The sequence below is a fragment of the Cinclus cinclus genome, chromosome 3 (assembly GCF_963662255.1).
Source record: "Cinclus cinclus chromosome 3, bCinCin1.1, whole genome shotgun sequence".
Lineage (NCBI taxonomy): Eukaryota > Metazoa > Chordata > Aves > Passeriformes > Cinclidae > Cinclus > Cinclus cinclus.
This window is the reverse complement of record NC_085048.1, coordinates 89,347,748-89,365,477: the sequence shown is the minus strand read 5'-3', so window position 1 is coordinate 89,365,477 and position 17,730 is coordinate 89,347,748. Positions and strand designations below refer to the sequence as shown.

At 42.9% G+C, this 17,730-nt stretch overlaps 1 protein-coding gene across 11 annotated transcripts in view; it reads left to right on the top strand.

The window, feature by feature from the left end:
• Window positions 1-15,224: 15,224 nt before the first annotated feature.
• UBR2 (ubiquitin protein ligase E3 component n-recognin 2) overlaps window positions 15,225-17,730 on the top strand; it is a 57,201-nt gene continuing 54,695 nt past the window's right edge. For 5 of the 11 annotated variants that reach the window (XM_062490390.1, XM_062490392.1, XM_062490395.1 and 2 more), the window contains exon 1: window positions 15,228-15,409. In XM_062490390.1, the coding sequence (XP_062346374.1) occupies window positions 15,332-15,409 (78 nt within the window). In that variant the 5' untranslated portion in view covers window positions 15,228-15,331. Of the gene's footprint in view, window positions 15,410-15,516; window positions 15,865-17,730 lie in introns of those variants that run through there. The other 6 variants (XM_062490394.1, XM_062490397.1, XM_062490393.1 and 3 more) reach the window with 3 other exon arrangements.

The window sequence follows — 17,730 nt, the reverse complement described above, 5'->3', positions numbered from 1 at the left end:
TGACAGGCTTAGATTTGTTTCAAGGGGGAGCTTTTGAGCTATAAAGTGTGCAGATGGATTTAGGTTTAAAAGCAAGTTCAATTCCAGAACCTGAGATTCAACATAACACGGCCTTTATATTTGTAATTGAGATTATGGCCTTATTTTCAGAAAAAACAAAAGCTGTTATGGAAATTTCAAGAGATGACAAATCTGCCCTTCGGTACCTGTTGTTTTGGTGTAATTACTGATCCACCCCGTGGTTAAATGCTTGACCCTGATTTTTCTTTTCAATTTGTGGGGTTTCCAGCATGAAGTTGCTGGTTCTTGCTCTTCTAAATCAGTTTAGTATCATGTGAATCTCTTGGATTTAGTCAGTCGTTTGTCTCTTTCCTTTTAGATGTAAGATAAGACACACTGGGGTCCTACAGGAGTGACACTGGTAGAATAGTTCTAAAAAGCCGAAACAGCCATGTGTTTTCTGTGATCACATTCCCTGCACATCAAAAGGGAAATAGCCACAGCTTCCCACAACCTGACCACACACACAAAAATACATTATTACTGGCAATGGGCTTGCTCAGAAAACAACAAATGCATAATTCCAGGTTGTCCCTGTGCTCAAGAAACAGTATCTCTGCTGTATTTCAAGGTAATGTTAACAACCCTGCTCTTGCCTTGGTGCTCTTCCCTTCATGCACCTTGGGGTGTGGTGTTTCTCTCTCTTAGGTCCTGTTGCCCAGAAGCTCCGGACACGGAGAGCTTCCAGGATAAAATAGCTTGCCCTCTTCAGTGTCACTTCCGACTGCATCCATTGCAAGTTAGAAAAAATGGCCAAGGGTTGAAATGGAGCTGAATAATTTTTAGCAGAAGTGCATCAGGACCCCAGCTACTGCAAACTACCACGTACTTCCCTTTGTCCACTTCCATCACCCGGGTGAGGAGCAGGCCAGTGTCAGAAGAGCAATATCCCAGCCTTGCTGGTCCAAACTGCCTCTGGTCCAGTGAAGTGGCTGCTCTGATCTCAGATATGAGATGAAGTCACGGATTTCACTGGCAGCCTAGTATGATCTCAGATCATGCTGCTGCCATTTGAAAATTAATCCTGGAAGTAAGACCTTTTAATTCTATTTTTTTCTTTCAGCCAGATTGGTTTGCTGATTGCAGAGCATAAGGAATAGTGAAGGAAATGTGCCGAGGAGGGGAGAGGATGAAAGCATGCTGCTCTCATTCAGACTGCTGGTCAAAGCCCTGCTCACAGGGCCCCTCACTATAAGAAAAAAAATTGAGGTGTTTGAGTGTGTCCAGAGAAGGGCAACAGAGCTGGTGAAGGGTCTGGAGCACAAGTCTTATGAGAAGTAACTGAGGGAACTGGGGTTGTTTAGCCTGGAAAAGGGGAGTCTCAAGGGAAACCTCACTGCTGTCCACAACTACTGGAAAGGAGGCTGTAGCAGGGTGGGAGTTGGTCTCTTTGCTCAATTAACAAGCAATGGATCTGGAGGAAATGGCCTCAAGTTGAACCAAGAGAGGTTTAGAATGGTTATTAGGAAAAATTTCTTTATGGAAAGTGTAGTCAAGCATTGGAACAGGTTGCTCAGGGAAGTGGGTGGAGTCACCATCCCTGGAGGGATTTGAAAGATACGCAAGATATGGTGTTAAGGGAGAGTGGTGGATTTGGTAGTATTAGGTTAATGGTTGGACTCAATGATCCTAAGGGTCTTTTACAACCTGAATAATGCTCTGAACCTTTCCATGAAGGCTAAAAAAAACCTGAATTGTGATGGCTAGGGTCCTGCGATCTGTTATGCAAGTTACAGCCTCCAGCTACATGGGTTTGCCTCCTGTGTGCATCCAACGCTGACACTGCTTCCCCAGTGAGCCAGATCACCTCCCAGTGCTGGCAGAAATGCCCTGTCATTTTTCCCATAGATAACTTCACTGAGTCTACCAGACAAGCATTAAAAAAGGAGGCAGGACTGTGTGCTCAAAAATGGGATTTGCAGCCACACCACTTTAAATTGCCTCTAATTGTCTCAAAGTAACAGCTGCTATCTCATCTAGATACCTGAGATGCTTTCTAAGAAGGTCAGTCCAGGTAGTGCACAAAAACAAAAAGAAAACTGAACCTGCACAACTGTTTGTACTGCAGTCAGCTCTGGAAATCCACAAGCTAGTTTTCTCTCAACTTCAACCTCAGGAAAGTTTTAGCAAAGCTTAGAGCTGCCCATTTCTAAGTCAGTCACTGAGCTGCTCCTTCAGCACAGCCTGCAGTAGCTGCTGAGCCCCTGGGGCTCTGGCCCAGTGCTGGTAGAGCCAGGTGCTGCTGGATGAGGGATCCTCCTGGCAGCTCTTGGTGGGATATGACTTTGACCTTTCTGTATCTCCCTGCAGTTGGGCACATGGGAGATACAATGCCCCTTCACAGGGATGACCTGAAGCAAATTAAACCACATGAAGTGTTTAGAAATATTTTGGTAAGGAAATTACAGATAGGCAAGTGAGAAATAATGATGACTTAAAGACCTTTTTTTTTCAGTAACACTATTAGTGTTTTGCAACTGTATGTGAGCCCTAGAGAGGAAAAGGTGCTAGAGACATTCTTGCTTCATTTGGTTTGTGGCAGTTCCCGTTCCTCTTGAAGAGTTGCTTATACCATCATGCTGTCAGGAATAATCTGTGGGCATGTGGATATGAGCACAAGAGACACAGTGACATGGGCCGTCTTGCAGGATCTTGTCCTAGTGAGCAATGCTCCAGTTTGTGTGGCTTTTTCACATGCCAGAAAAGCGGAGATGTTTAATTTTATACAATACACTGACATATGTATTTGTAATTTTACAAATTTGTTTAATATATACAATATTACTTAAATTATATTGCATGGATTTTTAAATGATGAAAGCATAAATATATAAAACTGATGTATCTTTATAAAACTAACATGAGTGATTTTTTTAATAATTTCCAGATTTTAAGTTGATAGTGTGGTTTGAGCTATTCTGCACTTTAAAATCATTGTCTGTGGATCGGAGTTGGGTATGCAATCAGGGTCCAGTAATACTGTCTCCATTTTACAGATGGTTAAAGTAGGGAACAGAGGTGGTCCAGTGTCAGGAATGTAGCTGCAGATGTAAAGTATGAAAAAAAAAAATTCTCCTAGGTCTTTGCACCATGTTATGTCTTGAAGACTGACCAGTATTGTTCAAGTAAAATCTTATGCCAAATTTGAAATGTTTGGAGCTTTGGCTGACATGCAAGAAGCTTTATCCCACTAGCTTTGTATGAGCTCTCAGTGGTAACAGCTGAAAACTTCTCTATGAAGAAGCACACCTTACTCTAAATCTGCTGCTGTTGTACTGTTGGAAAGAAATACGTAGTCCTGTTTGCAGACAAATATTCAATTCAGTTACACTGTTTATTGAAAGCTACCTTTACAAAGGCACCATCAAATTGAAATCCAGTGAAATACAGTGAAATGACAGATTTAAAGTACAATCTCCTACTACTTTTGTTGGATGCCCCCACCAATTTTTCTGAATTTTGCTTTAAAAATCTGTTATGTGGTAAAATTGATATACAAATAAGAGACTTTAGGACGGCTTGCTACAGAGAGCTGTATTAACTTCTAATGTGTTTATTGAAGAAGAGAAATCCTACTTTTGAGTACAGAAGGAAAAATGAAGCTGATTACAATCAAAAATTTTCTAAAGATAAAAGGTTATATAAAACATGTGTGATGAGAGTAGAAGGAAGCCTGGAATGCATATTAACTTTAAGTTACAGTTAACCTAAATAGCTTTCTGTAACAGAAGGATAATATCTAAATACAGATATGATTAAGTCACTGTGGTTTTCTATTGCAACATGCAATATGTCTAAGTCCACACTGGCAACTGAGATCAAGATTAAAGTTTTGTTCCTTTTTCAGAATTTGGTCTGTTGGAAGCGGACACAACATTGGCAATAGCACACTGCATATTGTGTGGAAGAGCACAGACAGCCACCTCTGATCAGAACTATCCCTGTCATCCCAGCACCCTACTTTCAGCCATTTCTGTTTTCTATTTTATATTCCTCAGCACAGAAGCAAATTATTTTGGTCATTTAATTCAAAATTTAATGTACCCTGTGTAGGTTTTCTTGAAGGAGTTTAAAACAGCCATCCACATCTTCTGTTCTGAACTTTCCCATTCAGAACTGAATTTTTATACATTTTATATATTTTTTATAGTGATATATATACCAGTTACTTCAAGGTCTCACTGTGTCTTACTTATTTGTTTCTTACATATGTGACAGTGGGCAGATATGCATTTAAACTATAGGGACACAGCTGTCAAGATTTAAAAATGCTATTAGCTCACATGGCTAGACTCATAGTGTATATCCAATATATATACAGTATTTCTGTTTATAGTGATGTAGGGCACTTTATATTATCAGATAGAAATAAGCTGTATTGTTTCACAGTTTTACAGTGATGGGAATGCACTTACAGTAGAAGACAAGCTCCTTTACATTTCACTGCCACTGTTTTTGTTTGGGCGCCCCAAAACACTTGAGGAGGTGGGAGCTGCACTGAAAAAGAGAAAGTAGAAAATGCAGTGAAATTACTGTACAGCTGCAGTGAGACAGGGAACTGCAAGAAACCCCTATAAAGCAGGTTAACAAAATTAATAGTAGAGGAAAACCAATTTGCTCTATAGCTAAGAGAGTTTTGCCTGCAGCAGCTGAAGGGCAGCAGGTGACAAATCCAGGCATATGTAAACACGTGAAGTCTTTCTGATGGACCAATTTTGCCTCTAGAGACAAAGAAACTATCTCCATCACATTCAAATAGCCTGTGGATCTCCAAGTTAGTATGGAAGTTGGGAAATTAAACAGGGGATCCCCTAAACAATCTCCTGTAGTGCTCCTGATGCAAGTTTAGGTCTGTGAGACTTAAGTTCTCAGTCTTTTGGGTCTGTTCTGTTGAGAAAAGAGGTACTGGTGCAAATTAAGTATGAAATTTTTTTTCAGAGGTGAAAAAGAAGAGATCTTCTTTTGGGCCACTAAAGTGTATAATTTTCCTATAAAAGTCTCCAAAATTTTCTTCTAGCATTGGGTAGCACAAGCTGGTCCTCCCATATCTGAGAGTTCCCTGGGAACTCAGCAGTAATGACTGGATAACCTAGGGACCTGAAGGCTCATCTTTTAAGTCTGCAGTACCTACAGCACTGCCAGCTTGATAGAAAAGCTTGATGAAATATGGGGAAGGAAAAGAGGTTTCTCAAATTAACTTTTGCTTTAGTTGATGTGTTGGTCTGCAGAATCCATTTCACTTTAATCAGAAATTCTAACAACAACAAGGCATATATTTGCGTTTCTCTGGGTATATATTTTACTGCTTATGTGTCCTCTTATCATGCCAACACATCCTCTAAACCCCCTTGGGAGGACAAATACAGTTCCATGGATTTTTCAGTCCCATGCCAGTTTACTAAACTAGCAGCTAGCAATAGCTGAAGATTGAGGCACTGATATTTCCTCTGCACCCCAGAGAGGGGCAAAGGAGCTAATTATACTCTGATTGTCTACCAGTTAAGGAAATCCCTAGATGAGGAGTTGTGGGTGTATTTCACTTTTCATGCACTACTTGAGTGATGCGCTGGGAAGAAAGGAGGGCAAAAAATTAAATTCAGCCCTAATTACTCATACTGAACATACTTGTGGCCTTCTTAAACTAAGCTCAACTGAGGAATAAAACCTAGGGTTGAGAAAGACTTCTTCCAGATGTCTTCTAAGACTGCAGCATTAGAGGCCATTCTTGCTGAAGTGTCTGCCAAAAACCTCTTTAGTCTGTGTTTAAGGAGCAGTCCTGCACAGAGGCCCTTCCCTGGTGGTGTGCCAGTGTTTTTCCCTTCCTATCAGAAGACTATCTGAAGATCTTGGACCTGTTCCACACTTAAACTCCAAGCATCTTTACTGTCTATCTGTCCTTGCGATATGATAGGCCAGAAACTTTTACTGTCTGGCCTTTTGTAAGTCTCGTTTCACAATATGGGTAATATAGATTTCTCAGTTTCCCATTTCTACTTCTGTAGTATTTGTTATATTCAATTGTATGTCTTGGGGTTCATTTCTGCAGCTCCTGCCTACCTTTCATGCAGTTTTTTATCTTATCTGCAACTGCTATCCATACTCTCAATCAGCTCATCTCTCTTTATTAGTAATAGATCCAGTCAGTTCTTATGTTTGCATACAGTCTAGGATGGTAATGTTTGGTGTTGCCAGCAGACAGAGATTTTAAAGTTGTGATAACCTATATGCTTGTCTGAGGGTTGTGAAAATAGTGTTGTGAGTGTTGTTTATGAAAAGTGGGGTTTGCAAGTTGTTTTCACATACTGTAGGTGGATGTCCTCAGAGAAATGACATGCAGAACAGACAGCATGGCAAGCCCATCATTCACAACTGATCCTAACTAACTGAGCAGGAAAATCCTCAGCATTTTCCCTCAGTTATCTCTATGTAGATACCACTTTGAGGACAGTTTTATTTAAATCATTCTATACTTTCTTTGCTCCATTTAAAACTCTGGTTATACCTGATTTCTGCTTCTTAATGTTGTCATCTACTGACCTTGCACTATGCTTAAATATTCTTCATGGGGAAATGAGTGAGCTATTTGTTGTTAATTTTTTATGTCTTAGTTTTTGTGCCCAGTACATAATGATCCACTTACATCTCAACTTGCATGCTGTAACCTCCACTTTCGACTTCTCTCTCCTGCCAACAAAGCAAGTTTATTTTCTAATAACTTAGAGGACCTCCTTTTATCCTTAACTCTCTAAAGATGCTTTCCTCCTTCTTTGTTAATTAATTCGCTCTGTTTCCAAGGATCCTCTGCCTAGGACTGTGCCTGTCTCTTTCTGTGCCATGTTGTGCTCTGAGATGGAAAGTGACAGGTAGGCACTTCTGTCTCACTCCTTTTCCTGAGCATCGCAGTAGAAGGATGCCAGCTTGCTCAAAGGGGGCTCTTGGCCAGTTTTTGAGCAAGTGTTTTGAAAACTAGTTAGGCAGTTTTCCCACTGTAGACAGGCTCGTGGAAGGACCATTAATTACTCAATGCAGGCTTAACCATGGGCAGAAAAAGGGGGCTTTTGTGCGATTGTCAAGCCCTCACCATTATTTGTACATGTTGGTTTTGTATTTAATAGGATTACATGACTTCTTTGCTCTATATGCCAAAATGGATGGTTCCTTTCAGTAATAAAACAAAACCAATAACCTGAAAGGAACCATGGCTCGAAAGCATGAACTTGACCTCTGAGTGACCTTGACATTTATAGACTTAAAAGAACTTTTCTTTGAACAGACAGAAGTCAGGGAGCCAGCAAGAACCAGGAGAAAATGGTTTTGTTGCTTTCTGATTACATTGTTTAAACCAACATACTACATGGTTTACAATACTTCATTACAATGTATTAGGGCCTGGAGGTGATTTAATGTCTGTTTATAACTGAGACTAATCTTGAAATAAACAAATGAATGTTTGGAAAATGGATGAAGCTGTTCTGCCTGAGACAGCGTTAAATGCATCTCTGAAGAGTAAATCATGGCTGTAGAGCACTTAAATGCTTTTTATTTCTACCTTCAGTTGTATTTCAGTAGTTTTATCTAACAAAATTAATCATGGTGCAGTAAAAAATGTCTAATTGGTTAGGACTGCCTAGCAGCCATACATTCTATAACAAATCTACAATTTAAAAACTGTTTAGCCCTTTAAAATCAGGGAAGAAGATAAACTAGAATATGCTGTAGCATTATACTAGGCACCATGGTGATCTAAATTAAATCTGTTACAACCTGTTCTAATTTTAAATTGCTCCGTTGTGTGAATGAAGGGGAAAATAAGACGAGTTAGTTCACTTGTTCTAAGTATTTCATATTTCCAGATAAATCTTTCATCCATCCTGCTTTCACTTGTGAGCTGTATGTTCCCATTTCCTTTGTGCATCCCTTGCATAACTGCACATAAATGTGGCTTCAGATGGAGTCAAGAACTCTTTCTACAGCGGTTCAGTATCAGTTCTAGTCTCCATCAGCCAAGAAACAAGCACTGTCACCGAGTGTCACCATTGGATGCCCAGGTGCTCCCAGCACTCAGAAGCTCCTCTGCAGAGCTGAGGCAGGGACCTTGCTACAGGAGGTTGCTCCAGTTTCGTCTCCCAAAGGATAACTGCAGCACTCATCCTGCCATCCACCTCTGCAGGCAACTCCTTGGCCACTTCTGCTTTCTCCCTGTCCTGCTTCTCCTACCACCCAAAGGTCTATCCACGGCCCGCAGCCACTGCACAGCACATTTCTCTTCTTCTAACATCTGACTCATTCAAAAAATGCTTTGAATTTCCCGAATTACCAGCCACTAAGCAGTTAAAGCTTGATTTGGGGGTGGGAGGGGAGGGAAGTGAATTCCCAAGGCTGCTGCAGCCCAGCACCCACCCACACCCTTCCGGCTGCGGGCTGGAGCGAGCGGGAGCTGGGAGCGCAGGCTGGGAGCGGCGGGAGCGGGGCGCTCCTGCACCGCCTTGCCCGCGCCGCCTGCCGACACCTGGCGCCGGCAGCGGGAAGAGCAAGGAGAACCGGGCTCTTCCCTCGCCTCTCGCCGGAGGCTCCTGTGGGAGCCATCACAGCGGGCATGGCTCAGGAGGGCTGCTTAACCTGCCTACCTCACCACGTCCTACAGCCGCTGGAGCAACTTTGAGGCCCCGACCTCTGACAGTGCACTTGCTTGCGCTGCAGTGGATGCTAAATACCGTGACTTCTATTTCTTAGTGCAAGGGTTCTAAAGGTCTGGTCCTACGGCGGCGCAGCATCAACAGTTGCACTTCATACACTTCATATGGCTGATCGCCCCTCTCTATATCCCCCTTCCTGCCGCTTTGTTTGCCACGCAAACACAAGTGGCAGAAGTCTCAAGAATATTTAAGTTTGTTCAAACTTGAAAAATAGTCAACCACGTGAAAGAAAGTCCTGCAGAGGGGAAGGTTGCAACATTAGCCGGCATGTTCATAGGCATCAATAAATGCAGGGGAAAGGCTGCAGAGCAAATGTCGAGTGGTTCTGGCACGTTCCTAGGTGTTAAAGCTGACCACCCCTGCACCAAACATAGACTTTATTGGTACCAGCCCACAGACCACTTCATATCATAAAATCAGCACGGTTCAGGTTGGAAGTCGCCTTAAAGATCATCTGGTTTGAAAGGGACACTAGGGACACCTTCCACTAGAGCAGGCTATTCAGAGCTCCATCACAACTGGCCTTAAACACTTGCAGGGATGGGGCATTCACAGCTTCCCTGGGCAACCCATTCCAGTGCCTCACTATCCTCACAATAAAGAATTTCTTCCTGGTATCTAATCTATATCTACTCTCTTTAGTTTGAATCCATTCACCCTTGCCCTGTCACTACATGCTCTTGTAAAAAGTCCCTCTCCATCTTTCTTGTAGGATCCTTTCAGCTGCTGGTACACAATTAGGACACTCTGAAGCCTTTCCTTATCCAGGCTGAACAATCCCAATTCTATTAGTATTTTCTTATAAGACAGGTGCTCCAATCCTCTACTCATCTTCTTTGCCTCCTCTGGATTCACTCCAACAGGTCCATGTCCTTCCTGTGCTGAATAACCCAGAGCTGGACACAGCTCTGCAGGAGGGGTCTCACCAGAGGGGAGCAGAGAGGCAGAATCCCTTTCCTTGGCCAACTGCCCTTTTGATGCAGCCCAGGACACGTTTGGCTTTCCGGGCTGCCAGTGCACATGGCTGGGTCGTGTCCAGCTCTTCATCCACCAGCACCCCCATGTCCTCGGCAGGGCTGCTCTTAATCTGTTTATCCCCCAGCCTGTATTAACTGCTATGTCTAAATACACAGTAGCAGTGTTCTGAATTTACTGTGAAAACATATGAGATCAGGCACATTTTTGCATGTGTAGTTTTTTTTTCTTTTGCTCCCTTGTTAATTTTTCCCCTGTGCAACTCATTAGAGACTATTATCTTAGCTCCAGTTAAATCTCTTTTAGAGGCTGGTGCTCTAACTTATCTGCTTGAGCTCTAGACTTTTGACGCGTTACACTGCAGAAAGCAGTGAAATTACCACGGACTGGGTTGGCACTGTATTTATTTTAAGGCACTGCATGATGAGAATAAATCATGTTGTCCCCCTGACATGATCCACTAATGAAGATGCACGTCCTCTTGCCCTGCCTTCTTACTGGATGTAAGAGCCCTTCCTCCGTCTTTTTTCTTCATTTCCACTGTGGAAGAAGCTTTCTAATTCTGCACATTGGTTTGCTTAGCAATATTGCTGTTGCCTAATGCAATAAAAATCAGTTATGTAACTGCCTTTGCTAGACTTGCAGAGAGCATTCACCAGACGGGAACATGGCCACAGTATCTTTATGCTTTCATTATGCTTCCTATGTTCACTGTTATTATGCAATATTCTCTGCTTTCAGTGCCTTTTTAAAAATAATTTTCCTTGACATCATGTTTAGAATAGTATACACCTATAATCTAAGTTCATGCAAAGATAGAGTGGGGAAAAGAAATAAGCTTATTTGGATTTATTCTAAAAGGGCTGATATTATATCACTAGTGCCTCTGAGGAACAAAAGAATCACCTACAGTTTGTCAGATAGTATTTTTAATACTCTAATTCAGAACAAAATTCCTAAAATAACCTATGTTTGCAGATTACCATGTGCTCTTTTGTTCTGAATAATGTCTTGCTTAGTGAACTATGTCTTATCAATCCACCAAGTACTGGGTGTCATTGTTCACCTCATTCACAATTCATCTTTTAATTAACATTATCACGGGAAAAATTCTATTTTGGTCAGCATAATTTGTCATTGGAATTGGCAGTACAGAAATAAAAGAATTACCATCTGAATTTATCTGAAGACTATGGAAGAGATGGAGACTACAAAGCTACCTAATCTGGCACTGAAGAGGAAGGGAGGGAAACCTTGTAAATGATAATGGCTTTAAAAATTGTATTTGCTATGTAAAAATCACTACTTTGGTCATTCAGTATCTGCTAAGCAAACAGTTTAATCAAAATTACTGTTACTGAATATACAAACCTGAATTCTACATTGAGACACATGCTTTATTTGGTGGAAAGAATTGCTGACTTAGGGAAGATTTAAGAGATACAAATGTCTTTTCAAAGTGATGTTTTTAGATATAGTTATGTAATATCAACTGCATGCAGCAAAATGCTGATGATTTACTTAATTAGTTAAACCTCAAATTAAGTTGCAAGTGCATCATTGTTTTAGTGAACAGACATGGAAGTGCTTTTAAGATGTTTTTTAACTGTACCAGGAAACATTTCACAAAGAATAAAAACATTTCTGAATCCTTCTCACAAGACTCACCTTTGATAATGATTTCCAGAAAACTCCATTAAATAGCTTGTTGTTTTTCTGAATCTTCTTTATAGACATTATCCCTGCAGTCTAGATATGCAGTATTTTTCTATTTACATTCAAATTAATACAGTGATGTCAAATCAACTGCATCTAAGGTACAGGGAGCACACCAGCAAACCAGCTGCTTAAAAATTCCCTCCAACACCCATTTACCTTTTGATTTTGTCCATTTCTAGTTGCAAATGCAACAGGCCCCAAAGATGATCACGTTCAAGTAGCATTCAGCCAGGATAACAGGAATTATTGTATGCTGAGCCCTCTGGAGCGTGCTCTACTGGAGGTCCTTTCTCTTTCAAACCAGCTGGGCTTCAGCTTAACTACCACAGGTAAGTTCTGGTACATTGAGAAACAGTCTTCCAGTGGGTGCTTCATTAATACCTTCTAAAACAGATTTTAGAAAGGAACCATCAGTCTCCACTGTGACAGTATTTCCTCAGTTATGCCTATTGTGCTGGTTTTGGATGGGGTAGAGTTAATTTTCTTCTTCTGTTGGTATGGGACTCTGTTTTGGATTTGTACTGAGCACAGGGTTGATAATATGGAGATTTTTTTGTTATTGCAGAGGGAGGCTTCCACAGAGCCAAGGCCTCTTCTGCCTTTTGTGCTGCCATGCTGGTAAGGAAGCATGGGATGCTGGGAGGAGACACAGCTGGACAGGTGACCCCAACTGACCAAAGGGATATTTCAGACCATAGGACTTCATGGTCAGTATATTAAGTGAGGGGCAGAAGGAAGAAGGAGGAACTTTTTGAGTGATGGTGTTTTTTTTTCCAAATAAATGCTATGTGTGATTGAGCCCTGCTTTCCTGGAGATGGCTGAACAGCTGCCTGCCCTTGGGAAGCAGTGAATTGATTCCTTCTTTTTATTTGTTTGTGGGTGCAGCTTTTGTTTTACCCATTAAATTATCTTTATTTCAACCCACAAGTTTTCTACCTTTTTCTCTCCCATTTCTTTCCCCAATCCTACTGATTGGGGGGTAAGCAAGTAGTGGGATGACACTTGGTTGCTGTCTGGGGTTAAACCAGGGCACCTTTTTACATTGTATTCTTAGTGGACACAGCATTTACTAAAAATACTGGACCTCAGTTAAGTTAACTGATCTCCAGTCAAACTACCATTTAGATTTTGGGTTATTTCCCCCTCCCTTTTTTTTTTTTTTTTTTTTTTTTTTTTTTTTTTTTTTTTTTGTGGCAGAGGAAAGCAGTGCTTGAACAGAAAGGTCAGGAGATGAAAGAGGTGTAGATTACATTTTCATATTTCATAACCATGGTCTGTAGTATTCTATGGGCTATTTTGTGTGTTGAAAGCATGGTGAGACCCCAAAACATTTCAGCTAGAACTCAGATTTTCCATGAAGGTTTACTATTAACCCTGCTGAAACATTAGAATTGTCTAGCTTTCTCTTTTTCAGTTTCTATCTAATAGACTTGGTAAGAGTTAGGCTTTTTGGCAGAAGATAAAGGCAGTCTCCTCAACCTTAATTATTACTCCTGAATTTGAACAGTATCTTTGCTTATTAAGTAAATGGCACAGGCTAAATGTTATGGAAAATTCTTCCACAAGTTGTAAAAAATGATACTCAGGAAGTTGTGTGCATACGGAAATAACTACTTTGCAGGCTAATTTCCATTTTTGTTGCCCACTTTGCTAGGCAAAATAAGATGCTTTTCACATTACTAAACTCCAGGATTTTTCTAACATTTTCTTCATGCAGCCCAGAAAGGGAAACAAATCATACAGCTCTCCTTCAGCCTCTCTTCCAAAGAAGATTCATGTTCTGTATTCCATAGGTATGCACAGTGCATGAATGAGAAACAGTGTGGGCTTTACTGATCTTCTAAGGAAGGTATAATTATTTTCTGCACTTTAAGAACAATTGCTTAAGAAACAGCAATGGAGATAAAAATAAATACAGTAAAATATGTACCCTGCATATAGGAATGGTACATACAAAAGGAAATTATGCTTATTCTTGGGAAACTTGATATGTGAATTATTTATTGAGGGGAGAATAAGGAGAAGGGAGAGAAAAGGAGACAAAAAAAGTGAAGAAGCAACTATGCATACTCACTATGAGAATGCTTACAAAGTTTTAAGGAATGTAGGATGCGAAGTGGCACTCACTCTCAATGCACAGCTTTGCTATAATTTATCACTGTTTGGCAAAGGTGACATTTATAAGTGCCTTCAGCTAGCACTGCAGGCAATTATGACTTGGTCGGCCATTCCTGCTTGTTTATTCCCCTCTCATGCATTGTCTAGGTTTGGAAGTGGAAATTCTCCAGAGCAGAGATTTCATCAGTGGGATTTGCTAGGTTAGGCTCCTGCTGGGTGGGTCATTATCTCAACCATGAAGGCTGACAGGAGCTGGGAGGTAGAAGTAGCGCTCACTTTGTGCATGACATTGCCAGCAAGTGAAGGAAGGTGTGTTTTTAAACTTCAGCATGCTCAGGTGCCCCATGGCTGCACGCATGGTCAGACACGTCTGCTTGGTCTGGGCCCAGCTGTAATTACAGAGGTGCAAGGCAAGCCCATGGCTACAGCAGTGGTACAACAGGTTTTCAGAAAGGCCTGGTAAGATGCCGAACCTGTATGTGCTGAAAAAGAGTTGTGAAGGATGATTGTTTACTGGGTTTGGTGGTGGAGACTTGTTTTTTGAGACGCAGACTGGCATCTCCACTTGAGTGAGCAAGCCAGGCCTCAGTTTGGGTGGCCCCCTGGAAGCTGAGCAACAGAATTTATAGCTTCTGCTATTTAGTAACATTGGTCTTAAAGCCATAGTTGCCGCATTCATATAATTCACCTATTTATTTTCTTTCCAGTCTCATGGAGTGTGGGAGCCTTCCTGGAAGCCCTCACCGCCCACTGGCAGCGCTGACAAGGGTATTTCAGCTAAGGGGGGCACTGAGCTTTGCCAGCCACACTGGGGACATCTCAGCCACACTGAGTCCCAGATACTGCTTCGCACTAGGGGAGACTGGTGAACAACAAGCTGTTGCTGCTGGTGTTCAATGAGCTATGAGTCAGCAGTGTCCTTGTGGCCAAAAAAATCCTGGGATGCGTAAGGAGGAGCATTGCCAGCAGGTCAGGGGAGGTGATCCTGCTCTGGTGAGGCCTCGTCTGGAGTGCTGTGTCCAGTTCTGGGCTCTTTGGTACAAGAGAGATGTGGAGTTACTCAGCAGGTCCAGCAGAAGGCAATGACTGAGAGATTGGGGGATCTCTCCTATGAGGAAAGGCTGCGTGAGCTGGGCCTGTTCGGCCTCAAGAAGAGATGACTGAGATGGGACCTCATCAATGTCCGTAAGGATGTGAAGAGGATGGAGCTGGGCTCTTCTCAGTGGTGGTGAGCAATAAGACAAGAGGCAAGGGGCAGAAACTGAGGCACAGAACTTCCACCTGAACATGAGAAAGAACTTCCTTACAGTGCTGTGACCAAGCACTGGAACAGATTGCTCAGAGAGGTTGTGGAGTCTCCCTCACTGGAGATACTCATGGACCGCCTGGACTAAAACCTGTGCCACGTGCTTTGGGATGACCCGGCTTGAGCGGGGAGGTTGGACCAGATGTGGTCCCTTCCAGCGTGACCCATCCCGTGATCCTGGGCTTCCGTGAGGCGAGAAGGGCAGGAGGCCCGCGGAGGCGGCCGGGGGCAGGTCCCGAGCGCCGGCCCGGCCCCGCAGGTCCCGGATCGCCGCGTCTCGGCCGAGCAGCGTCGGGAAAGGACTGCAGCCCCCAGAACGCGGCGCGGCGGGCGGTGACGTGAGGGAGGCGGAGCGGAAGTGTGTGTTCCCACGGCTGGGTGGCCGCCCGGACCCCGTTCCAGCTGTCCCGGCCTCGGCCTCGGCGGCGCGGGGCAGGGGGCAGGAGGAGGGAGAAGATGGCGGCGGACCTGGAGTCAGAGGTGCAGGCCATTGACAAGAGCCTGCTGGAGTGCTCCGCCGAGGAGATCGCCGTGGTGAGGCGGCGGGCCCGGCGCGGGGAGGGAGCCGGGGGCTCGGAGGCCGCGGGGGCACCGGCCTGGGGAGCCGTTCCCGGGGCCGGGGCGAGACCACTCCGCGGGGCGAGCGAGCTCTCCGGGACGGAGCGTCCCTGCCGAGGCTGGCTCTGAGGGCACCCCCGGCCGGCCGCGCCGTCCAACTGTGGCCTCAGCGCGCTGTTGTCGCCAGCGTCGCTATTGCCGCAGCCGAAATCCGTGGCAGCGATCAGCCAGCTTTTCTTGTCGTGCCGGCTGGTGCAGGTGGCTCCCTGGAAGCCGCCTGGACGTGGCCATCCCCTGCCGGGGGCGGCCGGGCATCTCGCCCCTTCCTTAACTGCTTCCCGAAGTTACGTTCATCCTCCTCTGCTCTCCTTTCGCCTCTCTCTGCCGGCAATCACGCCTAGACCTGAGGAGATTCCACCCCATTAATTTAGGTGTATGTCTGACCCCAAATACGCTTTACAGTGTTGAAGTGCCATTACAGGATTCTTCTTTCCTTCCCACTATTTAAGATGCGATTCTGGGAAAGCTTGCGGTAGTTAATCTTAGGGTTATTAGAACAGGGTGTTTGTAGAGAAAGTATTAGTAAAATCAGTGTAACATTTGAAGAAATCTGCTTCTGTTTTTATACTTCTCGTGCTCTTGCAAAGAACAGTAATGTGGTCTCGAGGGTATAGTCTTTGGAGGAAGTTTTGTTTCTGGCATAAATATTTGTCCATTTGGACACTTGGGCATTTAAGGAACTGGATGTGTATGCTAAAGTATTGAGACTGCTAATGTGTGTATCTGTAGCATAAAACCTTGAAGAGCTGTCTGTGTATGTCTCAATGGGAGTTATATTGGCTACTTTCCAAAGGACAATAAAAGACTGTTATAATTCAGATTATCCTCTGATTATGTTTGTATATCTTCAGTGCAGACAAAGGTATGATTAGATTGGCAAATGTGCACAGCTAGCTATATCCTAGCTGGTTTAGCTCTAGGATTAGTCTTTCTTCTTCTCTGCAGCGAACCAAATAATTCCATTGAACATTTATAAAGTAGTCCAAACTGAGCCCAAATTACCTTGTCTCTGTGAATAGCAGATGGTTTTTTTGGGTCACACTGTAGGTAAACTCAAGGCAGTCATGTACCCAGAGGAATGCATTTAGGAATTTGCTGAAGGTAGAAGTGCCAACTTAAATGTAGTCAATTCCTTCTCATTTTTTTTATGTCATCACCTGCACAAGATCCAATTCTGAAATCTATCACTCAGATCTAGTGTGGTTTTTGTGCCTCCTTTGTCAGTAGCATTACTTTGCTGATAGCCCAGTATTAACAAAACAAATACCATTCCAAAGCAATAGTTGCAGCATTTGAGGCTTCAGTTTCTTGTGGCAACAACTTAATGGTAAACTTCCAAAGAAGAAAAATCAAAAAAATAAGTTCTCTTTGACATAACATGAGCCTAGATTGCAAGTAATTTTTTGTGCATCTAAAAACCCTGTAAATTATGTCTTTTAGCTTTTGAAACAGTAGAGTGAGTTGTTTTATGGCTCTTTAGTATTCTACATTTTGTTCTGCTCTACTTAGATGAGAGTTTAATAGAAGCACTGACAAACCATTAGGTATTTATTTATCTAAGGTGTTGTTTGATCAATGCTTTGCACATTTTTTTTTCCCAGGGCAGGAGAGTAGGTGTGAGGAGGGAGGAAGTGAAGAGGAATACACTTCCCTTTTTAATAAAAACCTCTCTTGGGAGAGTAGAATATTGGCTTTTCTTGCGTGTGATTTGAGGTTAGAAGATAGACAAGTAGTAATTGGAACCTTACCTAAATGCAGAATGCTTTTATGAAAGAACAAATCACAAAGTTTTGAGTCGTTTTTCTGGAGTTCAGTGCTCCCCAGGCAGCGATGTGGAAAGGCAGTGCAACATATGTATACCTATGTATATATTTCTATTAACAGTCTTACTTGCACAGCAGACCTGTGAGTTGCCTTCCTGGCAGCTCTTAGAGTCACATCTGTTTCCTTGTCCTAGTAGCCTGGATTTCATCCAGGATCTGATTTTCAAAACTGTATGCACAGTTATGTGTGTAGAACTGGCTCCACAAACAGATGTAGGTGTGATGATGTTCATCATTGCCACTCCTAACTTTCAGGCAACTATTCCCAGAATTTTTGGGATGGGAAAGCCATTTACTCAAGAAACAAGAATTTTCTCTGCCTAGGTATTTGTCTGAGCTCGTAGTGTAGATATACACTATGTGTTTTCTAGATAGAAATTAGTAGTGTACTGCTGAATTAAAAGACTGCAGATA